We start from the raw sequence: 26497 nt of genomic DNA, 5'->3' as shown, positions 1-26497 counted from the left end.
ATGACGAAAGAGCAGTCGCTACCTTTGCTATGCAGCTGAAGACTGAGGTTCGGGGATTAGCTGACCTGCTCAAAGTAGACTTTCCTCTACAAAATTGGTGATAAAGCAAGAACCATGATTCTTCTGCACCCTCTTGCGCATCTAAACACATACATGCCAATGGCAAACAGCCACCAGGGAACTGGAAAGACCTGTAGGTCCCTGGCTCTGTTGGTGAGAGAACAGTCTCTTTGTCAATCACTAGGCAGATGATTTGTCCCATCACAGAGCAGGAACAGGAGGAAAGCAATGGCGATTAAGGAGGTGGGCACAAGGGGCACACTGAGAGGAAGATGCTTTTAGGAGCTTCTCTGCTTTTGTCACTCACGAGCTCAGCCCTGTACAGCCACATAGGGTGGGGAAGAGTCAGGATAACAGTCAATGCACTATGCTGCCTTTTGAAGGCACAGGGTGGGATTTAGTTTATATTTTATTTTCTGATCCCTGCTTCTCACTGCAGAGAGTGACAGGTGAGCAGAGAGTAACTAACAAGCAACATAAAAGCTATGCTGCCTTAGCTTAGAGGGCGGCCCATTCAGGCCCCTCACATCACGTATGCACACCTGATGCTTCCATGCCAGTAAAAGCCGTTCCCATCCCAAGTTGTTCATCGCTGCACACCAGCTGGAAAGCACAAGGCTGCCAGAGGAATGGCTGGGGTGAGCATTCCCAGTGCGTCAAAACCAACTAAACTAGCCCAGACCAGAACTACTCATGCTAAGCAGGTATGTTCTGCTGGCAGTCGCGCAGATTTCTTACTGGCCAAACCATGACGGTTATAACCTCCAGCCTGTGGGGAACACCACCATTGCTGGGGTGTTACCTTTCCAAGAGCAGAGCCAGCCTGGGAGGGACATCATTCTACTGCCCGATAATTGTTTAGCTAGAGTGCAGAGTAAATATGCCCCATGTTATACACATCCCTATCATTTTGTCTGGGGCCGTGCCCAGAGCTCACAAGTTTCTTTTTTGGAACTTCCTGGAAGTTTGGAGGAAGGAGAACAGCATTTGTCTTAGCCTCATCCCAATGGGGAGTCAGGGTGTGCACCCAGAGCATGCACCCCTCGCTGCTACCAGGGAAGTCCTGCACTGTCAACAACCAAGCTCAGATCCACCACTTCCTAAAAGATCTCCAGTCGCACGCTAAAATAGTGGCTACCGTTCTCATTTTTCTCACCATGCAGCTAACTCTAGGCAGCTTTGGTTAATGGCATGCAACTTCACAGATGAATATTCCACACAGCTTTATGAAGGAAGGTAATACAAGCAGTTGGTGGTATAAAGTGGGAGATTGTGCATTCAGCTGAATGAAACTGAAAGATGTCCTGCACCTCTAACTAGGACTCTGGAAGTGTGAATACAGTTAGTGGCTTCCTCACAAATTTCCTCTCTAACTGTGTGTCACATCTGTGCTCTTGTTTTCCATTTGTAAAATGGAGCCCATAATATTTCTCAGATCTATTTCTTTGGTCCTACTTGTCCACTTTTGTTGTCACAGGCCTATTTCCACTACTACCTACCTGAGTTCAGCGCATTTTAAGTAGAAATAAACCCTCCTTTTACCCGAGACCTCCATGCACCACCGTAACATCAGTTCCTAACACAGCATGACAAAAACTGTCTCTGAATATTGCAAATGCAGTCTCTTTCTTACCTTCATTTACTTCATCATTTTCTTTGTCCACTTGTGCTTTCAGAACATAACGTTTTATCAGTCTTTTCATTATTTGCTGCCAGATTAAAACAGTTATATAACCAGGTGAGCATATATAATTAAACACTATTCAATTTTCTTTCTTAACTGTCTCCCTCACATCTGAATAAGCGAAAGAATGAACAGCCCCAGATGAAGCAGTTGCCTCATATGGGCTTTTTTGGTGCCATGATGAGATTCATCATTACGATAAAGCACCTTTCTCACCCAATTACCTTTTATTTACAGAGTACCACAACCTGTTGTAGGGAACAGGACAACCAGAAAATCTGACTAAACACCTAATTTAGGCTTTAAGTGGCTTCATAACAGGTCCACTCTCTGTTAAATTCAGTTAACATGTGAAAGGATGTGTAATAGGAAGAGATAAATATTTACCTTTTACAAAGAAAGAAAGAAAAGTTGAGATTTTACAGTACGGCAGTGCAATGTCAGCTGTAAAGGATTCATTTAGAGTGTATCTGTATTTTTATACCGTAACTGCCAGGGTTCCCTGTATGTACTAATGTTCTTGTACTGTGTTAGCAAACCTAAGCTAATGCAGGTCATCTAACAGAATTTGCACATTTTCACTAGGGAAACAAGAGCTCCTACTTATTCTTTTATTTCTGAGCTGGGAAGAAGACAGGAAGGTAATATCTGACAAACTCCTCTTAGCAAAAAGGAGCATTCCCATCTGTAGGAATGTTGAATGTCACATCTCAGATCACGAGAAGAAAGGGAGGGAAAGTAATGCCAACCTAGTCAGCTCAATGCTTTCACATCCCTTCCCCAGAAATCAGGTTCAGATGTTTGCTTCTCACACTTTCCAAGCTGGGACATCAAAGGAAAATTTGAGTTTTGTACGGGCTAGTTTTTAAATCTTCGAATAATTTTAAGCTTTAAAGCTTCAAACAATGGGGCTTGAATAACCACTGTCTTTTTTCCCAGTAGCATCCTGGAGGTTGATTTCTACACAGAAGGTTTTCTTTATCTGGTGAAAGCAAAACCTACTTAAAACACAAAATTCTGCTAGTACCTCCACACAGTTCTATTACTCAAAACAGCGGCTACTGTATGTACTTACCTGATAGCGCGTCGGCTGATTGAGAATGCTGTTAAAACTGTGCGATTCAAAAACTCTGGAGTTTGACTGAGTGAAAAGGTTTAACTAGAAAGAAATAAGACAAAACTGAAATGTTTCATGGAATTCACAGGCATAATTCAGCTCAATTTTTTTTTTCTTGGAGACACCTTAGGGATGTCTCCCTAGTCACTGTTTTGGTGTTTTTTAAAACACTGGTAATTTCAGCCATCCTGTTCACAGCACAGCTTCAAAGCAAATGTGCTCACACAGCTGTGGAAATAATGAGTTATGACTTGGAGGCAGGGATGAGTGGCCAGAGCAAGGAGAGACTCTCTGAATTGGCTTTAACAAAGAGCTGTTGTGGATCTGCTCTCTTAAGCATACTTTTAACTATAAATACATGCTCAAAACCATTTCTGCTTCATTCAAAATGTTTTTCCAAAGCACCACTTTCAGGAATAGCAATCCATTTAGAAAAAACGATCATTGTTCAATTATTTGAGGATCACAAAGCCATCAGATCCCCAATAATTCAAGATTTTCATAGCAGTGGGCTAGAAACAGAAGGGGAAAAAAGTCACCATGGACAAGATGTGGAAGGTTTGTTAATACCAAATCAGGGCTCTAACTGCCATGAAAAGATTTCAGTACCTACCCTAGATTTGGAATTGCCCATTCCCATTTCAATGTCCTTCTGTAGCCGCCTCCTCCTGCACTTCGAAAAGTTAATGATCCTCATGATGAAATAGAAAAAAGATTTGGGGCTTGGTACAAGACTGAATGGTGGAGGTAACGTTTTTCCATCATCAAAATATGACAGCCAAAGTTTAGAACGCGCAAACTTCCACTCTACATCGCTGTCATCCTGTGTTAAGATATAAAATAAAGTATGTGCTTTGTTTTTATGAAATGCAAGACTTCTTCCAAATGACATTTACTTCAAATACCTACCCTCTCTGTTTTTACATCAAATGTTATTTGCTTGCTAGCAAGGCTCCCGGTTGTTGTGCAAAAATGCACCTGAATTTATATTTTTTTTTTTTTAGTTAAGTACCTAAGAAACTTTTTTTTTTTAGTTAAATATTTTTTAACTAAATTTCAGTTGTCTCTTAATGGCCACATCTCATTGACAATACTTAGTTAAAGCACATGAACCATTTAAACAAGCGATGGTTTTGCACTGAGTGAAAGCCAACATTTAAACTCCTTGCTATTTAAAGCAAAACTTTTTTTGTTTTTTGAAGTCTTGTTTTTCTCATTGAAGTGGTCCCACAAATCTGGTACTCGTGCAAGTGACCAAGTATTAGCTTCAGGGCAGACATGGCTTACGATGGTAGTACTCACAGCTTTTTACATAACCTTGAAAGGTAACTCTCATCTATAATGGAGTACAAAAAATACAAACTTTGTTGTCATGAAGAAATCATCTTAAAAACTGACAAACTGATTTTGTCCTAATACATGCTTACTGAAGTATTCCAAGGCTGGACTTGGTTTACTCCAAAAGTGAAAAGTTTATTATAACTATTCCTGCTGCATTCTGTGACATTTCCCAGAAGTCACTGAAGATACTGGAAATGACATATCCATTTGCACATTATATCCTGGGTAATCTCCTTTTTCCTGCTAGCGTGGGTGTGTGCCTGCGTCTATGTGAGTGTGGTACTCTTTGAACAGTATCAGAACTCGTGGTCTGGTAAACTAGCACTATAAATACAATTTTATTTGCATTTCAGCAACATCAGATTTATTTTTCAAACCCATGTTTTTAAACATGGTTAAATATTTAAATTTAAATATTTAAATCTTCTCTACTTTGAATTTTCTTAACTTCTTTATTGGAGTTGGATGCTAAATAATTCTCTTTTAAGATGAAGGTACTCTGTCATCATAACAAAATTCAAATAAAATATATCTCTTTCAATAACTTTATGTGAAATTCAAATATTCCTTCAACTGAGTCGTTTGGCAGATTAGGAGAAACATTGCCACTATGTTTTCAGGACCTAAGGCAAAGCTCAGTAAACCTAGAATCAAGTTTTAACATTGTACCTAATGTGGAAAGAAAGCACATATTACATACAGACATAGCATGTAAGCATTGTGGAGTGTGACTTGGTCACAACAATCCTGAAAATAAGCACCTGTATCATGCTCCACGTACAGAGGCATGTAAATTTAATAAAGTATAGCCACGTATTGCTGCTGAGCATAAGTGTCTAAATCCTGCACATTTAGCTAAAAAGTTTGAGGATTGGATCTAAAAAACCAGATTTCCATTAAATAACACATCAAAATACATTTAATCCATACCCTAATGATCCATCAAAGATTGAAGTGCTCTACATGCAATAATAAGCATCCCAAGGAAACTGGGAATGAACCAGCCATGTCTAAAATGTGACACCCAGTAGCTCGGTTTTCTACTTCACAGCAGTCTTCATTTGAATGTTATTTTAGGTTTTAAGATTTCTGCATGGATGACATCTCCCTAGAAGTGTATACGTGGTACAACATGAATTACTTGTCAGATCCTGTAAGGTTCTGCAGCTTGACTGGGCGTTTAGATAAAGTCAGTCCTAGGAACATGGTATTTTTGGTGATCTCCTTTACTGAGGTTCTCTCTTTGGTGTACTTTTGCACATCAAGATGCACTCATTGGAATAATTCCTACTAATTCTGCCCTTTTTCAAAATAACAGAACAACTTGAGAACACCTTGATTTTGCCCACCTCAATTTCTTGATATGAACTGTTGATCATAGCAATCAGCATGTTGAGCAGAACTACCACCATTGTTACATTGTATATGCCATAAAGAACATAACCAATGTTCTCTATGAACTTATGATCGTATTTGAGGACAACAGAGGTTACTTCAGACAAGCCAAATATTGACCAAAATAAGGTCTTGAAACTTTCTTCCACTCTGTAGAAAAAGAAAGAGGAAGACATTATTACTAACTACACAAATAAATATGTAAGTTGTCTTTACAGTACGTGATAAACAATGTCAAGTGATTTGTCTGTGAACCAGGTTTGTAGAGCACTGATTAAAACAACAGACATGCAAAAAAGTATTTTTCACAGTCTGTTCCATTTCTCCATTGTGCTCCACCAATCCATCACAGATAACAGAGTTGTAGTAACACGTGCAGAACAACAGTCCAGGAATTAGAAAGGTATTAAATTATATTTTGAGATGTCGCATATTCTCATCTCATTATTTTCCAGTCTAACTCTGCAGGGGGCAGCCCTTCCCTGTCCTAATAAAGCTATAAATGGGGCTGATGGGAAGGGAACCGCTGTGCTCCTTTCAAGAGCTTCTGATTAAACCTTCCATTAGGAAGGGGGCACTCAGAACTGGGTAGCAGCAGGTTCAGCAACAAAACTGACAAACCAGACAGATTCCACAGGATTTGTTCAAGACTTGTTGAGATCAGCAAGAGCCAGGCACTTCAACAGGAGGCAGGCGCCTCCACACCCTTAAGGCTCTGGGTCCAGGATCCGCTGCCTCTGTGCTCGTCTCCATCCCACAGTCAGGGAGATTCCTGAGGAACCGAGCTGCCAAAGGCTCTCGGGCAGCTCTTCAAGCCTTCAGGGCCTTTCAGAGTGGAACATCTTCAAGCTCCTCTCCTCATGCTGCCATTCCTCTTTCCACCCAGGAAACACTGCTACGGGTTGACTTGTCCTGCAGTCAGGACACAGCTCACTGCAAAGCTCTATCCTGCCGCACTGAGAGGAGCGCAAATGGATGCAAGCTAAGAGATTTTGGTGTTCAGTGAAGATTTTGATGTGCCTTCCATTGTACCCTACAGAATTTACTGGAAATTACTTCTTCCTCTGTGTTGCCAGGAAGTGAACCAAGAGACAGCTGTATTTTAATAACTAAAATATGTCGTTATATATATCCTGAATTACCTGTTTTAACACTGATAAATGATTTTAAAATGCAAATAATATATGTATGGATATATAGTCTAGTAAAATAACACTGCTGTTTAAGAAATTAATATTAATAAGCATTCAAATAGTATGCATATCAAACACTGTCACAAAAGTATCATTATATTTCATTATTTACCCAAAGTAAAGACAATGAGTAAGAATAAGTGCAGAAATCAGGCTCAAATTAGGCGATGGGATGGAATTAACTACATGAAAATATGGCAGTTTTTACAGAAGTCACATCTCCGGTAGAATGATGGAAGAAAAGGAAAAATTCTGAATTTCATCATCCTGTGGAATTGCTTCTGGTTTGGAATATCCTAAATATTTATCACTTCCAGCATCATCTTGTTTCAGGAAGTAAAAAAACCAAGCAAACAAAAAAACTTTAGAGATCGTAGCAAGCAATCTCATTATATGAAGGCAGACTTAGAAATACCGTTCTTCTGTACTCATGTGACTAATGGTAATAAGTAGCTCTCTATAGATTTTAAACCTGGACCCAAAAGAGTCCACTGCAGTTCATAGATTTGTTTCAGCACTGGTCTAGGAGAGAAACACAGCGTCTACAGAACAACCATCTCTGTTTCTTGAGAAATTAAAATTATTTGGAAGCCTATTATTGACATCTGGGCTAAATCTCTGTTTATCAATTAGGTCTTACAGAGCCCAGTTAAAGATTACAATCCTAGTGGATCCTATGGGAAAATATAATTCAGAAGACATCGGTACTATTTTCTTGCAACGGGTTGTCCACAAGTCTGTGTGATTAACATAATATACAGGTAAAATTATTTTAGACTGCAATGAAAGCTTCCATTATACAAGCAGAAAGGAATTGGTCTTTTGCATTCTGCTTTCTAAGGACCTCAGATACCCCATTTCCTGCTGACTTCAACTGCACTCAGTTTTATTTGAATGCTAGGAGAGAGCATACAATGTCTCACAGACTCTGTTACCCTAGTGAAAAACCTGAAAGTTTCATATCAGCTTTTTACTTAAACAGAACTTCATACTTACGTGGTAAAGGCTGGGTTTAGTTTAGCTCCAAGGTAGTAGGAATATAGTATGAACATTCCAATCATAAATGCAAGAAATACCATAATAAAAAGGACCATAAACTTGAAGATGTCCTTAACAGTCCTTCCAAGTGAAATCTGCAAGGGCCCAAAACTCTCATTTGCAGGCAGGATATATGCAATCCGAGAAAAGCTAAGAACAACAGCAATTGCATAAAGGCCTTCAGATATTATCTGAGGATCAGATGGGAGCCATTTATCTCTAGCTGGAAGATATGAAATACAGGGGTAAATATAAGGAGTTACTCATTTATCACAATGTCAAAAAATAAATATTGATAGAATTTTTCCGCTAACATGTCTGAATTTAGTTGAGACAAATACTGCAAGAGTCTAGTAATTGCTACTCTATTCCTATTTCCTTTAAGTCACAAATGATGAATATAAGTTACATTACCTTTTGCCTGAAGAAAAACTGTACTTGAAGAAACATGACATTTTCTTCTACAGTTTGCATTTTAACCTGAAGTATGTAACAACAAACAATTCCTTATTGCTTTTCTTAACACAACTCTATTATTAGCTATCTTAAGAAGCACTATGCTAAAGCCAAAAATTTATTCACATTTTGGTGCTTTATTGATGGGAAGTTAACAGTGTTGGTTGATGAACAATTTCATTCATTAATCACACCGAGCTTTTGCCATTGTTCCAAGTTCAGGATAAAACCTAGTTCCCTTTGAAATAATGAGGATTTTTGCCATTTACCTCAATGGAAATAGCATCGTGATTTTTACACACGGTATGCACAGTAACAGTTGAGTTACATACAAATTCATAAATTGCTTATTACGTGAATTAATGAACCATCTTAGCAAAATTACACTGAATTAAAATGTGTTTCATATCAAAATACTATGTGTTTCTAAATGTGCATTTACATACGTACAAATTCAGATTGATTATGTAGCAATTAATGTAAATAACAAAACCAAGTCTGCTATTATAATGTATTGAAGTTCATAAAGCATATGCTAATATACACAGCCAGCAGCAAATACAGCCTTTGCTGATGTTGCAAATAGAGATTCATCACACCTTTAATTACAATTTCTTCACTGCAGTAACTGCTTAGTACTTTCATTCTATTTGAGCTGATCTTTTCTAGGCTAGCATCCTCCTTTCAGCAGGAAATGCTGACAGATATTTATGAATATTCATGAACTATATCGAACTACTGCCCCAAACAAAAAAAAATGCACATCAAAATTTTATCTGTGGTGCACTAAGTCAAGAATAAAATATAGCTTGCAAATGTTTAAAATCAAGAGAGTCAAATTTAGCTCTAGAATATAAAGAGTTACAACAAAATTATGGACAGCTACATTGGAACTGATTTTGTCCTTATGCCTGTTGTTTGGTTTTAATATATTAACAAACTTATTTGTCAAATTAGCATCTTAACAGCTGTTGTTTAAATAGCATAGAAACAAAAATATTGAGGCAGGAGTGGTTAGACAATGCTATTAACACAAATATATGCAAATACTAATCTTAAGGCTTCGGAATGTTAGTGTATCCTATCAGTTTTCCTGTGTTCAGATCTGTATTGCAGAAAAGTTAAACTCACCGTAAGTAAAATACTCTATTTCTGGAGGAAGTGTGACCTCAGAGAGATCATTCTCCTCAATGTAGTTGTCCACATATTGTTGTGCTTTTGTGGCTTGCAGGAATGCCAGAAGCCTCGCTGTGAAAGCGGCAATGAAAATGGACAGCATCCCAAAATCCAAAACATTCCATAACTGCAAAATATATTCCCTGGGTCCTTCCAGCCACAGCTCTTTGCATTCTGACCACATCATACCTGCAACAAGAAATTAAAAAACATGGCAGTGTTGGCCAAACTCTTGGCATTTCTGCATTCTCCCATTTCTTGAAACCAGGTGGTACCAGCAGAGAAAAATTCACTTATTTGCAGCGTCACAGCATCATCATACCCCTTGAGTAAGGTTCTCTCGGTTTCGACAGGGTTGATCAAGGTATTAGTTGATACATGGGGACAAAGCTCAGACATCTCCACATAGGGTGGCACAGAGCCACAACTTTGCAGTGGAAGTATTACAGCCTAACAACGTAACAGTATGCTGTACTTCTAAAGAAGAAAAAGTGTTAAATGTTGAAAAACAACTCCTCTCATTTCCTTACCATGTACATTCATAAAACACTTCTGAATCAGACAGATTCATTTTTACAGAGGAGCACAACTACCCAACTACATGGATGACCAAATATAAAGGGCACAGTTATACTACTGGTTCTCCACTTTACAGAGTAAGATGCTTTTCAGCACAGAAAGTGGAATTTGGCTATGTGTAATTCAGTTTTCTTACTCAAACTTCTCCTTGGAAATTCATTTACATGGATTTAATCCAGATCACAGCCCCATGATCACTGTGAGATGTAGTTGTTGGGAATCAAGACTTTTTCTTACTTCAAAAAAGTTGAAGGCAAAAAGAACCCCAAACCCAAACAAAGAAGAAAACCACAACCCCACAGCTCTTTTTCTTGTTTCCCTGGTGGGGCAATTCAGAGAGGGTACTGCTGCCATCCCAAGCATGAGCTGGATTGGCTTGAAGCTGGCTGTCTCTTGAGTGCCCAAGAAATTTCTCACAGTGACTGAGTCCTAAAGACCACCAAAACCTAAGTCCTTGCCTTCAGTCAAACAAAGAGGCTGCTCCCTGCAAGTATATGCTTGGACTACAAAAGGCAGCATACAAGGTATCTGCATCTCCCTACCCTAACATAGTTTAAGAGAAAGCAGTGATTAAATCAGGAGATACAGGGGATTCAAGAGGCTGAGCAAGGCACCTTCATGCAGCAGCCACAGTAACACCTCCTTTCTCTTCCACAGCCTGTAAAAGCTGAGAACACTACATTATCAGGTGGCTGACTGACTTTTTGTTACATAAAGCACCTGACTTTGATGAAATGCTAGAAGATAGCACCTCCTGCCATACCTCTGTATGGCAGCTGACAGCTGATCAGCTGGGGGGGGGACAGGGGGTGGCAGGAAACAACCAACCAAAAAAAACCACAGACAAAAGAAAAAAACAACCACCCCCACCCCCCAAAAAAAAACCCCAACTAACCCCAAGTAATGAGAATTGACTCATTAGCCCCTTGACACTGGTAGAAACTGTGACTTCCCCAAATGCTACCAAAGCACCAATGCCACGTAAGCACTGAGGTGCTAGCACATTAACACCGAGCAGTAGGGACTCCTGACCTTCTGGCACGTACAGTACCATAAGCTTCCTAACACCATTAAAAAAAGTATAATCTCTGTAGTGTTCTCTTCAGCAAACCTGTTACAAATGCCAGAATTACCAAACAGTGCAGCAAATCAGCAAACAAAATTTTACCCTGTGCCACAAGAGGGGCAGCACAGAGATGCTCTGATGGTCTCACCAGTTCTAGTGCACTGTTATCTGCCCTAAGCGTTTATTCTAACCATGCAGCAACTGGAACAATAGTTTGGGATGCAGGCTTCTCTCCTTTGTTTTAGAATTTATATTGGCAGAAAAGCAGTTGACATAAAGATTGAAGGGGTAATATACCTACCAAGTACCCATACCATGATCAGCATTTCTGTCCAGGTGAACTGGGTAGTCTTCACCCTAAAGATCTGCTTAGGGTAATCAGTAACAGTGACATTCGGTAGCGTTGTTATACCTTCAAATCTGTCTGAAGCATTGAACACCAGCAGGCCTAGGAAAATAATGAAGGATGCTGCATGTGCCACAAATTTCATAAACGGGCTTCGAAGAATTCTTCCAAGCTGCAAAGGCAGAATGAAAGCAGTCACTCAGTTTCCTCAAAGAAACCAACTCTTTCATCAGGCATTTCAGAAGCATAAATGGGCATTCAGAGCTCAGGGCAGTCTGAAACCTCATTTTTAAAGGATACCCTTCCAAGTGCACTGAACTGTGATGCTTTACCATTTCAGACAAGAATCTCCCAAAATCAGCCTCCTGTTAGTGAGTGTTCATGTTATTCCATAAACTCTAGATGGCAATGTTTGAGGGGAAACACTACAAGGAATTACAAAATGTTACAATGGCTGTGACCAGAAAGGGTTTGATCTAACATCCACAGATACCAATGGGGGGACAGAAGCAAGCCCATGGAAATTAAATAAATGAAATCTCTAAGGAGCAAAATGCTTTCCCTATCAATAAATGCACACTATTAGCTTGTCTATGACTATAGCTCTAGAAAAAAAATTACAGACTCATCTTCTCCTCTCTGGCTACTGTATTCCACGCACAGGATATATGTTCAGAGCTATAAGTGCCAAATGAATAACCTGTGTCTACTAAAAATAACACCTGTTCCAACACAATGGACTAAAAGGACAAGATCAGAAATATTACTATTTTCAAATAAATTCAGCTGATTCCATTTGCATCTGCACCTGGTAGAAGGACAAAACAGCAACAGCAGAGGCAGTCTGTCTGCACCAGAAGACCACACTGGGAAGAACAGTGGGCCTGTTGCTGTTACTGTATGAAAAAGAAGAGTCTGTGATGCCATCAGTACTACCCTTATCCTGCAAGCTAGTATCAAAAGTGCCAAGCTATAAATAAGCCCACTCCTCTGAGGGCAATACCGCCAGTATCCTTTATTTTGGCAGTGAAGGGTTCACGTGGCCAGTGCTGCTGCAACTCCCCAACCCATACTCAAAAAAAGGCAGGTATCAGAGAGGCTGGACCACTGACAGCAATGTGTGCGTTGGCTCAAGCACACAGATGGCAACTGAGATTCCCTATGGACACTCTTTGGAGACCTCTTGGGAGAATGCACAGGTAGGTTTCCTTGTCCTTCCCAGCCTACTTCCCTTTGGGAGGAGCAGTACCTTTGGAATACGCCTTCTTTCTGTAGCCTGAGTGGGACAAGGCTTGTCCCATCTCCACACATGGTGTGACAAGGTAGATGCTAGGCTGGCTTCTTTGTCTTAGCTGCTGCATACCTCTTGAGGCCAAAGGTCTCCTGTCTCCTTTAGTACCACAGAACAATACACTGCTCCACACATAATGCCTGGCCTTTACTGATGTTAATATGCAGTTCTAATGTGACAAACCATCACTACACCACCAATATTAAGCAATATTCCAAAATCCCCTGCGAAGAGCTGCGATATCAGCAGTATCATATAAGACGACAAAAACAAGTTCAGCAGATGGGGAAGTGGAAGTAGCTTTCTTATTTCAAGGAATGGTCTTCCTGAAACTGGGGTCAGCTACTATGAACTCAGCAGACCAGCACACACCAAATAGCATTTACTACCTGTGCAAACAATCTCAGGTTCCCTTCCTGCTCCTGACCTTTAGAAAGCATTTTGAAATTACAATATCAAACAACTGACCTGAATGTACAGTACTTTTATTTGACATGAGCACTAGGTAAAATGTCAGGTGTTTCTGGTACTGGGAATTAAAGCTCAAGGACAAATGTCACTTTTCCATATTAGACACCAGCTAAAAATATATTAATATGTTTCTATGACAAGGAGCTGTGAGTGAGGAATATCTTTACTACAGATATTCATGGAAAGTGCCATTTCAGAGAATAAGTAAAGTAACAATTATACTATTTTCACAAAGATTAATCTTTAAAGTAAATAAATATTTAACGCAGAGAAGACTTCAGGCTCCCTTGAAATATGCAGGAGGTGAGCAAAATCTTACCCTTTTCGAGGTGAACTACCAGGGCAAAATATAAATGAATGAAACTCACATTTCTTTGCTGTACACTTGTTAAGGAAATAAAATGGAAAAACCACATCATCCAGCACAGAAGTAAATTTACTTGACATTTTTTAAAAAGTTAACGTAACAGAAATCTTTCTTCTGATTTATCAAAGATCTATCAATATACTTCATTTGCAGATGATCCACATGTTACAGGCTATAAAGATTTCAAAGAAACTGCTGTTATTTTCCTTGTGAGATCATCAGGAAAGCAGGAAGCACCCATATGTTTTCATATAATTTTAAAGAGGTAAGAGTTAACAGTAACGCTTCTTTACAAATATACCCTACCACATGGTTGGAATACTGTGTTTAATTTAATTTTGGCCCTGTGGTTCACCTGGTAAACAGACCTCCTAGGGCAGGAATTAACAAATATTTTACTTAAGATTAAGTTCTGCATCAGTGAAGTCAACAGATGTTCTCCTAATGGTTTATGTGTGAACAGCATCAGATCTTAAGATGCCAGAGAAGACCTAATACAGAGTCTGAGTGATGACTTTCAAAAAATCCATGTTTATTAATGCAAATAAAATTACATAGCCAAGATTGTGAGGTGAGCGTGATCTACAGAAATTTTAAAAATAAAAAAAAGCCCTCAGAGAAGGTTTTTTTCTTTCTTTAAACTTCACACAACTCATTTTCACGCTTCATCACTGTGCTCCCCTCTTCACAGTGCAAATAAAATAGCATCTTTTGGCTCAAGACTAGAGATGACTAAAAATATAATTAATTAGTTAAAATTTGGAAGCAGCTGAATTAGAGGTACAATATTGAATTCTGAATGCCAGAAACTGAAAAACAGCTCCCAGAATAGTACAAGATACGTAATTTATAAAATTCAGTACCCTGCTACATGGTGCAATCCAATAACCAATGGCTAGAAACGGAAGGCCCAGTGCCACAACCAGCACAACCAGACACTTGATAGCTATGGTCTGCTCCCGTAATCCTGAGAGATTTTCATACCAGATAGTCAGTAGCTGTTGCTGACAGTTTGGATGGGCCACAAACTGTAAAGAAAAAGAAAGAAAACCAAGACATATTATAATGTATAAGAAGAGTTTTTTAACTGCTACATTCATGATCACTTTAAGTATCTGGTGTTTTGACCATAAGAACCATGTTCTTTCTCCTTTCCTTTAAAATAAAGGTTAATAAATAAAGAAGAAACTGCTGAGCTGATTTAAAGCAGCACTTTGGGGACAAGGTTGCACATGTAGACAGCCATCGCTAATAGAAGCTTTTTATGCATTATTAGAACAGCTTCACATACCCGACAGGATCCTGTCAGTAGAACCTCAGTCCTAACTTCCAACAGTTTCTCAGCAAATCAAGCTGACCCAAGGCACCTGCAGAATTTCTGTGTAAACTGTAAATTCTGGTCTGACCAGAATCCACCGTTAGCCTCTTCCCCTCCTGCACATGCTCTTCACAGACCTCCTCAAACATCATCGCCATTTGATTTGGTTATTTGACAAAGGCTCCAAATACCTCCTTAACTATCTATGTTTTCAGTCTAAAACTTACTGAGGAAGGAAATAAATGAAGCAAAAGTATAGTACCTCACCAGAACACACAGAGATGAACACTGAAGGGGTTTCTTCTCTTACTACCATCAATGGTGCTAGCTATCACCTCTACTTAGATGTACTTGGGATTTGAAAAATAATCAGAAGCCACTTACTACAAATACATTCTTATGTTTGTGGAACATAAAATTTAGCATTCAGTAATACAAAGAAATTCTATTTTGTGACCCAGATGAAAAGATCATCTTATGGTTTTGATGATGCTCAAAGGACTAACAGATTGTATTTTGCTCTACAGTTTTGTATTTTCCTCTAAGTTCATGCCTTTGATGCTATCTCAGCTGAAAAATATGAAATCCTCAAATTCGCCAGTTTTCAAAAATAACTTTTTCAACTACTTTAAGATTTTAAAGGACCCTGAATGTACAGATTGTTATCGCTATACAGCCTTACTCTATTCTTTGTGTTTTAATGAGCTGTTAACAGCTTAACACCACACAGGAGGCTCAGATAAGATCTGAGGTGCATACTTTAATAAAACCGTAAGCATTTCAGTGATTTCTGAGCAAGATAATCTTATTTTTAATGAATTCTTTTATGAGATGTTCCTTTTATCTTTGCTGATTATTTATATTATTATTTATCAATCAAGTATTTGCTCTTTTTTTTTTTTCTATAGCAGAAGGACTAAAAGGTATCAAACATAATAGTGGAAACCACAAGAGTAGATGTGTACAGATACCTGGATAAATATAGTCTCTGATAAAATGATTAAAAGTTGACACATTCAGGCATTTAAAGAATGTCCTGATTGTCAGTAGTCTCAGCATACAGAGATACCACTGAATTTCAATTCATTGAACGTCCAGGCCATTTCTGGAATGTTCAACCCTACATCCAAATTTTGGTACATATTTTTCTTGTACCCAGACACGGAGACGTGAAAGACGACTCTCTTTTGACCGAACTGATGCCCGCTGAAGTCGATAGTAAAATGTCAACTGACCTTAACCAAGCAGAGCCAAGACATCATCAAGGACTTCTGTAGCCAACTGCTTTAAAATGGGGAAGCCAGACAAACATCAGGACAAAGAAATAGGGCATCAAGTGAATTTATTGGGATCTAGTCACAAAGAGACATTCAGACGAGTGGAAAAAAAGGCTTAGGATTAAGGCTCAACTTCTCCTCAGACACTTATTACAACACAAACTTGCTCTCCTGAGCCTTTTCTGTAAGTTTTATTTGTCCCTAGCTGCCACAAATTCTTCCCTAAGTGTCCCAAATTTGAAACGGAGCAGAGAGTTAAATGTTAAGATACTAACCTGGCACATATTAAGGACATAGTAACCACTACAAAAAAAAGAGCCAAAACCAACAGTCAACTTCCATCTTCCTCCTATGCAGTAAATGCATACAAACGTTATTTTCCTAGCTTCAGTAAGATTTCCGTATGGTCACAGGGAAAGGGAATCATTCCCTAATTAATTATGGAACAATAAAACAAGCTGCTGTCAACAACCGCACTTGTTTAGATATGCTTTAAGTTTTATTTTACTAAAATCACTTTTGATTGAGTTTGTTGAAGGGGGGAGCACGTATTGCTCTGTTTTTAAAGCACTTTTGTATTTCTTTAGGATGAAGCAATGTGGACAGAGGAGACTCTGCAGCCACTCTACCAGGATCATGTCATGTAACCAGGAGTGCTTAGTCCATGTTGGTTGCTGGTACTGAAGAAACATAAGGGATATGAGGGAAGAGGAATTCTGTAGCTCCCCATGTTCTTTGCCCATTGGTTTTACATTTCTTGTTAAGCCCATTTCTAAAGTGTTACCATACTCGTCATTATCCCTATTACTATTATACCACGTCCTGTGAGACCACAACATCACAAGAGCGGGTGGGACATCAGTTAAGCACAAGGGTAAACAGCCTAGTTATCACAGCAATTGGAAGAAATCTGGTAATATACTTGTCACATTGGCTGACAATAACTAGTAAATTGGAGTAAAGAACGCTAGGCAGTTTCACAAAAAGGAGTTGAAAATAATTCTGATAACTCATAATCCATTTTGGATTGAGTGAGATTTGATCCGAGTTGCTTATACTTTAAAAAAAATACTGTAAACTTGGCTATCCATTTCATTACCCTTTGTACTCTGTTGAGATCATAATGTACTATATACGCTGTTGTTTGCCAGCTCTTGCCTGCAAAACTCCATGTATATATTCCAAATCTCATTAAAAAGTGCACAGAGTAGTGCGATAGGGCTGACTTCTTTAAAAAAATCAATTTAAATAATTGGCAATGAAAACAGAGAACCTTAAAACTCTCAAGAGGAGGAATATTAAGCTGTTGCATAAACTTGAAAAAGGGAAGCAGTCTTCGTATTTTAATCTACTTTGCTCTAAAATGGAAGTCCTGAAGTATTTTGGTGTGTGATTCATTAACCAGTTAAATCACATATTAATGCAGTTTCAACCTGTAGTGGAATGGTCAACAGAAATAAAGAAGATGATTTTAAAATTCTTTTAAGAAATGAATGCCAACTTGAACTGTTGTCACCTTTGAACCTTAGGCACCATAAACACCGCCAGCCTGGCCCACTTGAAAAAAGAGAGACTCTTTCCTGTGTGCTTGTGCATTCTGACATATGCCCCTAGCCTCTTCTGCTCAGATAAATTTCATTCTCAATTCAGGACATCAAGGGAGAAATCCCACAGCAGATTAACCGTGGCCAAAGACAGGAAAGTAAATAATTACTTCAAATTACAAAGACATTTTTAAAAAGCAGGCTTAAAACTGCAGAGAAGAGGAGAGAGAACACCCTCGTTCCTCCCTGAGGAGATCACATCGCAGGGAGGACACCCTGAGAGAACACACCATTCCTCCCATTACCAGAGGGAATAGGAAGAAACAGCAAAGGAGCTTTAAGGGAGCTCACCTAAGGCTACGAATCAGCCCACAGGCCCTCTTGCATCTCATCCAGAGCTGCCTGCTATTTTATTCCTCCTGGTTTATCAACATCTTGATCTGACTCTAAGAGGAGATCTGCCTGTGCTATAATTTCCCCCAGAAAATGGAGGAGTTAATAAGATGCCAATAGTTATGGCAAGTTCTTTTCTGGCAGTAAGTCTAAGTGCTCGCAAGAAGATCCTAGCAACTTATTTAACTGTTGGCAACTGCACAATACGCACAACTTCCAAGCCCTCAGAGCAACTCCTGTTACTTCTCCCATCCGTAAAAAATCTGAAATTCATCCTTCTCTCCAGCTGTGCTGAAACATTTGAATTTATGATTTTGTTGTTTTTATTTTCAACAACTGCAGCCTCTTCTATGTTTCCCACCCCCCCATATATGTCTCCCCTCCAGCTTCATCTCCTCTGAGAACAGTAGATTCACATCATATTTTACCCACCAATCACATCATCTTACAACCTTGTCACTTCTGCATTTCTCTTCTCTCATCCTACTTTCCATGCAGTTTCTTACTTTTCATTACATAGTGTTCTTATTATCTTATTGATCTTATTAAGAGATATATATCTAAAATTTTAGGATCCAATCCAAACCCCAGTGAACAAAGATGCATAAGGACAGTGTCTGGTCACTAAAAAAAAAAAACAAACCCCAATTTTAATTTAGCTGCTTTTCTGGGCATAATTGATTGTAACACTTCAGATGCATTCTGTTTCATGACTGTGACCAAGTCATCACTATGTAAATATTTTTCTGTATGACTAAGAGTAATTATAATATTATTTATTCTTAACATCCTAATGACAGTTTAGACATAGCAGGAACAGATCCCAGCAAACTCTGATACACAAACACATAACATATAAAGAGCACTTTGAATCTTCTTTCTTATTTATCAATTTGAAATGTCAGTGTTTGAAAATTAAATCCTGTGATTTTATTCAAACTCTTACTGATTTAACTTGGAAATTCTACTCTGATTTTTTTTAATCTCAGCAAGAACTGCAGAACCTGGCCCAGAGTCAGCAACTTCTCTGAAATTTTGTTGGCAATCTAAAGACAGAATTAAGATACAACACTAAAAGCACTACTGCAGCAGCCATTCAGCATACAGCATACTTAGTCCTTCGCTATTGGGGCTGCAGTTTCAGAACCTCAGCTTCAAAATCACATCCTATTTACAAGATGGGCTACACTTTAATGCAGTACCCAGCGTACTAAGTGCAAGAGTTGCACTACTAATAGAAATAAAATCTTCATTTCCCTAGCAGTGAACTTCTGAGCACGTTTGCTCACTTGTCATATGCTCTTTCCTGTCTCTCCTCCCTCTGAAACAGCCACACGGCTCATTCACCATTTCATGGGCCTGCGGTTCTGTTTGGCTGTACTGCCTCTTGCAACAGTGAACCAACCCTGAAGGAGCTGACCCAGAAGCACAGCTAGAAATACTGAAAGCTACAAAACAGAAGCCACATCCTCGTCTTCCTCCTACAGTTACAGGGCTGAAAGCATCCCGTGTGTAATTCCCACACCTGAGTCTATTCTACAGTCAGAATATCACTATAACCTGCCACAGTTGTAATGGAGCCGGTCCCAGCATCAAAGGACCACTGTGGCAGAGACATTTTGTGGCTCAATCCTTGTCACGCCCTCTGTAATGGCCATTTACAGGGAACAGCACATGTATGAACATGGTAACAACTCTGCATCACCTGTTTACTTCCTTCCACCAATCCCATTAGTTTTTTAGGTTCTGAAGTGTATTTGTCATGAATTGAAGTACAAACCTGGAGTTTATCTACAAATAATTTCTCTCTTGCAAGAGGAGAGAACAAGTTTGCTATGTGGATTTGTCTTTTTTTGCACTATGTAGGTTATTGTTATTCTTAGCAGACCTTTGCTCAGCAATGAATTTCGTCAGTGACAATGACCTCTTAGAAGAAAACCACAGTCTTCAGCAAGAAAGCTGAGACAGAAGACTCAGCAAAGGTCTGGTAACTTTAATACGCACAAGAATTCATATGTTATTTAGATACAATAAGCATGCTTACGTACTTTGATTCTTTCCCTGTTCCATTCTTTTTAATTAATTCAATACTTGTATATATTTACTTTGAATTTTGGTGATTAATATGCCTTTACCTGCTGCAGACCAATTCTATACTGGAAACAATGATTTGCTGTGTGGGATCTGTGTTTACAATTTCTGTTAACCATCTTTTGGGGACATAATAAATACCAACATTTCCCAGTTGTTCTTGCAGGTTGCTTACAATTAATTTTGTAATATATCGCAGATTGGCTCAACAGGTGGCCACAGAATAGTGTTGTTTTTTCTGAAAGACACAAGACTCCTTGCAGAGATGATGAAACTATAATGGCTGTTAAGAATGGAAATGATGATAATCATGTAAATAAGTAGCTGTAAATAATACATAGGCATTGCTGTGTTTCTTGAGTGCTCTCACAGCAGGACTCAGTATTAACTCTTTTCTGTGCTAGGATAGTGGGATCTTGAAGAGAACAATATAGCTATATATTTACAACAGCTACGATAAATGGATATGCATTATGTCAAATCTGTGATACACAGCTCCATTTTTCAACACGTAACATTCATTCACAAAATAACTGTTCATTAAAGACTACTTTGAGAGAGGCATCAACTGAAAACACACTGATAAATACAGGTGCAAAAATGAAGAACTGAAATGAACTGATTAACTAGCCACAAAAATATTCCATACATTTTCAGGACTGAATTTATAAATATTTTTTACAGGAACACACACAATAAATCATGTAGAATTTCTCACCATGACCCACACAGTTGCAGATAAGCTGTTTGATTTACTGTCGCAATTTAAAATAAATGAAAAAATAATATACTTAATGACAGTTTAGATGTTCTCTTTTCCTTTTTCACAGTAGTAAAAGGAAGACTTCCCCCCCCCCCAAAAAAAAGAGACCTATGTGTTGACAGGAACACTAATAGAAAGCTGCAAGACTTACTTCCCAGAATTTACTTGCCCAATTAAGTTACTTAAGGTAGAAAGCAAAGGTAATAAAAAGAAATAATTAACAAACCAGTTCTTTTCTTTGGTTGAAACCAACACTTTCACCAATACAGCCTTCTCTTTGGATTAGATATCACACAGACTGGCAGGAAGACGCATCCTTACTTTTACTGACTGCAAATCTGGCTCCACTGAGATCTCTTCTTTTGGCTTAATCAGGAGAAAGATCTGACCAACTGTGGATAACCTTCCTAGCACAGCTAATTATTTCATTAAAATCTCCTGGCAATTCTCAGCTGTGGAAAGTATATTAAACTAAACTCCGTCACAGTAGTCCCCTTCTGCCAGCTTCTGCCTTGTGAGAATTGTCATTACAGACGCTATGTCTCAGCAATGCATCTGACCGCCAGTTCAGAACACCAGTAGAATGGTGAGATGACACTTCATTCCTATTACACTGTCCAAAAGCACTGGCTACGAGGAGTTACCTTTTTGACTTCATACTTAATGGCCAGCTTCACACGGCTCAGTGATGCTCTATGTCTCTGCGCTTCAACTGGCTCAGAATTCAAATCCCCATTCAGAATGGCCTCCACTTCTTCGGAGTCTCGGCAGAGATCAAGAACACCAACCACAAAATCCTTGCACTGCATAGACAGCTTGCGATAGTCATTCTGAAACAGAAGGGGTAAAGAAAAATGGCCCATGACAAACATGATTAAGAGTCAATGGCAAGGAACAAAGAACCTGTACAAGATGCTAAAGATTAATAGTGTGTGACTTCTATGCAGTATGTCAAGTTAGGAGTGTATCAGACATTACAGAGCTCTTGTATAGCGGAACCATTTCTTCTCTGACACAAGGTAGCCATTTGAACAGAAGATGATGACAGCTGTTTAACAGAGCATGGGAACATAACAGAATAGCATGATGAAAATAACCCAGATGGGCAGCAAGGGGAAGTCAAATGGACAAATAAGAATTGCACAAACAAGCCAGGACCAGAACTCTTGAAATACTAACTTCACCCTTGCAAAAACAATTGCAAACAATTAATGGGATAACAGGGTTGCCTCCCAGGCTATGAATACATTTCTGCTCTTTCTACACTGCTAAAATGGCTGCTTACTCTTTACTCTGATGTATACCGTATTCATTCCCCCCCTGTTTTTCTCCCCTCTGCTTCCCACTTATCCGTGGAACCACTTCACACCCAGCAACGTAACTGCATAGAATAACTGTGGCATGAACTTGGACACCAGTGCTGTGGGCAAAATACCCTAAATTTCCTGTATTGGCAACACAGTACCAGCTTCTTCAAAGGACAGTTCAAAGATAATAGGCTCCTGAGTCATTCTCTAAGAGACCACCTTTCCACTGACAACACAGCTGAACTGCAGATACACATCTCTGCAAACCTCAACTCTTTTAAGAGCTCTGTCCACCTTTCCCTTCCTCTCTCCTTCACTTCTCTGTCTATATCCATCACAAACCACTCCTCTTCCCAAAATCGCCAATTACTTTAATCTCCTTTGTTTGCTCTTGCTCCATCAGCTTTCCCTTCAGTTACTGCTGGAGTCAACAGCTCTGCCTGTGTCACCTTCTGAAAGTATATAAAGCAAACATTTGTCTTCTCAGTTATTAAAAGACAACTCCCCCCTCCTCCTATTCAGATTCTTTTCAGAACCTAATCTTTCAGTAAAGCATTTCTTCTCTTCCCCCTCACTGCTTCCATTTTGCACAGTACCATTGGCCATTTCCAGACCTGTAGCTTGTTGACTATAGCCATGAAGTCTTACTGGGTCATGCAGAAGAAAGAACTACTTGTTGCTGGTCCTTCCTCTTTCTATCTTTCCTTGGCCGCCTTCAACACTTTGGGATTGTGTCCTGAGCTACGCTCATGTGCTGTGATCCTTTCTGTGCAGCTATTAAACTACTGCATCTAGGGTGTTATCCAGTTTTGTCTGGCATGCTGCTTGCAAGTTTCATGCTCTTCATCCTTACCCTTTTTGCTACCTCCCTATAAGCAAGCTTATGTCTATCTTTGAGGTGCTACCTTTAAACTTCTCAGTTGTTCGTGTATGTCGACATCGCTAAGACTTCCATCTATCTTATCTCCTCTCTCTTCTGAGAAAATATTTGTGGCTACATTTCAAAATTTTAAGATAACTCTGTAAAGCATGCACATGTGAATCTTTGCTTGCACTTTTTATTTTTATGCTTGCCTTATACCACCTATAAGCTCTTATGTGGCATCTACTTCAGTAGAACCCTTGGTCTTCATTGATGTGTTCATGTCCTCTCACCTAGATTTCTAGGACTTCTTTATCTGAGCTGCAGCCTCCGATTTCCTCACACGAGACTATATTTGGAGGAGGAAACTTGACTGAACCTGCCAATTTTACCTTGTATCGAGTGTTTCAGTGCCCAACTGAAATAAGCAGAGCCTTCTTTTTCAATTACTCCACAGCTTTTCTTCATTTTTCCCCCTCCCCACTAGGCCACCAAAAGGCTAGTCTGAGTCCTCTGTCTCTCTACTTTTATATCCTTACTGTTCATTTTCAGACACTACCTTTTTAAAATCACTTTTGGGGGGGTTACAGATTTTTTTTCTTTGTGGTTCCTGCCTTCTCAAAAATGCTTCCTTACTGCTTCTGCCCTCCTAATTTTCTCATTTAATCTCAAATTTTTTTCCTGAAACCCTCACTATTTTCCCCTTGCCTAACTAACTTTTCCCTCCTTGTACTGCTAGTTTTGTTATATTTTTAACTTAGTGTCTATAAAATGGAGTAGAGAAACTAACATGCTCTCAGTAGTTTCAAATTATTTTGGGAAAAGAGGCTGCACAGGCTGATTGCAGGAATCAGCTATCAATCCCATAGGTCAGATTCCAATATGAATCAAAATGAAACATTACTGGAAGTAAACAAATGCTACTAGGAATGGTGTTATTATGGAAGACTAACACCCCAGATACCAACTTGGAAATGACCGGTCCTAATCGGAGACCTAAACAGGACCCAATTATTTCCTTTGGTCATAGAGGACAAATTAATTCAGTTGTCAGTGAACTAACAGGATGTAGGGCTATTTTAGATTTGTTTTTGTAACCAAGGAGAATAATACTGAAGAGCCAATTATAAAATAATACTGGGGTGCGTGATTAAATTCAGTGAAAGGATAAGCAAGGATACGTATGACAGATTTAGGACCTTAAAAAGGCAAAGCCTGGAAGAAAGCTAGTCAAGGGAATGAAACCTAAGCACAGAAGTCTGAATATAGAGAAGGGTTTTAAGTAAAAGATGTGAAAGTGATCAGACATCGGATCCTACAAAGATAAAAACCTTAAAAACCTTGCAGAGGAAGACTCCATAATGGTGGCTAGAATAGCAGTCTTAGAGACAAAGGGGAACAGTCTTTCTTGACAGTCTAGTCAAGAAAAAGTTTCATCGCAGAGCCCAAGAACTACAAGTATAAACTGCTAAAAGTCAGGCTTGCAAGGGATATTAGGCAAAGCACAAAGAGGTAAGATGATGTAAAAAGCAGATGGGGATTTTCTTCCATGAAGATAAAGTAGAGACTAAAGTAAACCCTAGTAAAGCCATAAACAATACCTTGCCCTCAATTTACTGAAGTCCTAGGTTCTTAACACTGTTTATATTTTTTTCACAACAGAAAAATTATGCATCTATACAAACTTGAACACTCTCCCTTAAATTTCCAATTTCAAGCTAGAGTTGCTTACATATTTCACTACAGCTAAAGAAAGGCATTTACCGAGATGGCTGAACAAAACCCACAATAATCATCAGATGCAACATAATGTTAACTCAACAGGAGTAAGACTGGTAATCAATTTTTCTTTAACACTAAAGTAGCTGTAAATCCGTTATTCACAGCATATAGGAGGGTACACTAACTTCTCTGACTTCAGTAGCATCCCTATACAGCTAAAAGAGAAACCTTCTTTCTCACCTGAATTTGCAGGAACTTGTAACTTTACATCAAAAAAAAAAAGAAGTCTGAGTATTTCTATCTATCCTATGCTCAAAGGTGACATCTCATTAAGGTTTAATAAAGTTTTGTTTAGATGCTTCTGTACTATTCAAGTGCTTTATGACATAACCCAAATTTTGACCTTGCATGAATGAACATGGGCTGCCTAGTTGCGGGGAGTGGCTTCATTTACAATGCCTTTTCTCATTCCTTTGCTAACTTTGAAGAAAGGAAAGGAGAAATAATGGACTTCTAACACTTAGGAAATAGCAATAGTTACTCTTGCTAAAGTTTTACTCCATTTTCTTTACCATTTGACTACTCTCTTTTTCCTTAAAATAACACAGAAATGTAATACTGAAAGTTACATTAGTAAGAAGCTACTCCTCAAACAACCTCCAATATAAAAGTCAGAAAAATCTAATTTTCTTTCCTTGTGTTTAAGCTATAAGCAAGTCTCACACACATGCAAGAACACATGTACAGCCTGGCATCAGGTTAATAAAAGGTAAACATTCAAGTAAGTTTCTACTATAGTCACACACACAGTTTAAAAGATCAATTAATGTAAGTTTTCTCAATTACTATAAACTAAGCAAGAATAATACCGGCAGTTACAATTGTGAACTATTGCCTACAAATGGCAAAGTGGTGTAAAACCACATTACTTTGGCAAAAGGGGGACAAATGGCAATTGCAGTAGTACCACAAGGACTGCTATTTCAATAGACTACAGATGGTTTCATTTTGCTCTTCTTTTGTGAGTGGAGATTCATCCCCACAAGTGTGTCAGAGCTCCTGACTGATCCTGGCAGAGGGTGCAAAGCTCCTGCTCTCACAGCTCACACTGTATTAACTGGCATCCCAAAAAATACATCCATCCACTCTGCGAATAGTCCTGCCGATTCCCAAAGGACAGACTGCTTTACATGGACTATTTGCCTACTACGCAAGTGTTACCCACACTTAACGCTTAACTCTGCTGCATGTTTCTTTGATAATAAAAGTGATGCTTATTGCCAGATAAGATTAAAGATACAACAGATTAAGTTTTATTCTGTCAAATTTAATGATTAAATACAGGCTGCATTACTTGCAAATGCTGTTACAAGAACTGAAAACCAGTTTGTGCATTGTTAATATCTCAGTCACGCTTTGAATCTTACGCTAGGAAAACTTGTCAGATTTCCCTCTCCAGGTCTTTATTTACTTACGTATTAGCAAATCTAATTTATCTCAGTCTATTTGATTGCTTTACAGAATTAAACAGACAAACATCACCCACATTGTAACCATGGGACACAATTCTCAAACAATCTTCTACCTCTAGGGTGTTACATGAAGCTACTCTTGAGGGGAACACCAGAGTAAGGCACCAA

At 38.8% G+C, this 26497-nt stretch overlaps 1 protein-coding gene across 3 annotated transcripts in view; it reads right to left on the bottom strand.

Annotated features, from left to right (window-relative positions):
* TRPC3 (transient receptor potential cation channel subfamily C member 3) overlaps nt 1-26497 on the bottom strand; it is a 45385-nt gene that overhangs the window by 1881 nt on the left and 17007 nt on the right. For 2 of the 3 annotated variants that reach the window (XM_064450515.1, XM_064450516.1), the window contains exons 3-11: nt 21611-21796; nt 14444-14608; nt 11407-11623; nt 9416-9649; nt 7787-8051; nt 5552-5747; nt 3475-3684; nt 2820-2903; nt 1694-1769 (exon numbers count right to left, since the gene is read on the bottom strand). In XM_064450515.1, the coding sequence (XP_064306585.1) occupies nt 1694-1769; nt 2820-2903; nt 3475-3684; nt 5552-5747; nt 7787-8051; nt 9416-9649; nt 11407-11623; nt 14444-14608; nt 21611-21796 (1633 nt within the window). The remainder of the gene's footprint in view (nt 1-1693; nt 1770-2819; nt 2904-3474; nt 3685-5551; nt 5748-7786; nt 8052-9415; nt 9650-11406; nt 11624-14443; nt 14609-21610; nt 21797-26497) is intronic. The other variant, XM_064450517.1, reaches the window with a different exon arrangement.

This window comes from Phalacrocorax carbo, chromosome 4, assembly GCF_963921805.1.
Source record: "Phalacrocorax carbo chromosome 4, bPhaCar2.1, whole genome shotgun sequence".
Taxonomy (NCBI): domain Eukaryota; kingdom Metazoa; phylum Chordata; class Aves; order Suliformes; family Phalacrocoracidae; genus Phalacrocorax; species Phalacrocorax carbo.
This window is presented reverse-complemented; position numbering and strand designations above follow the sequence as displayed.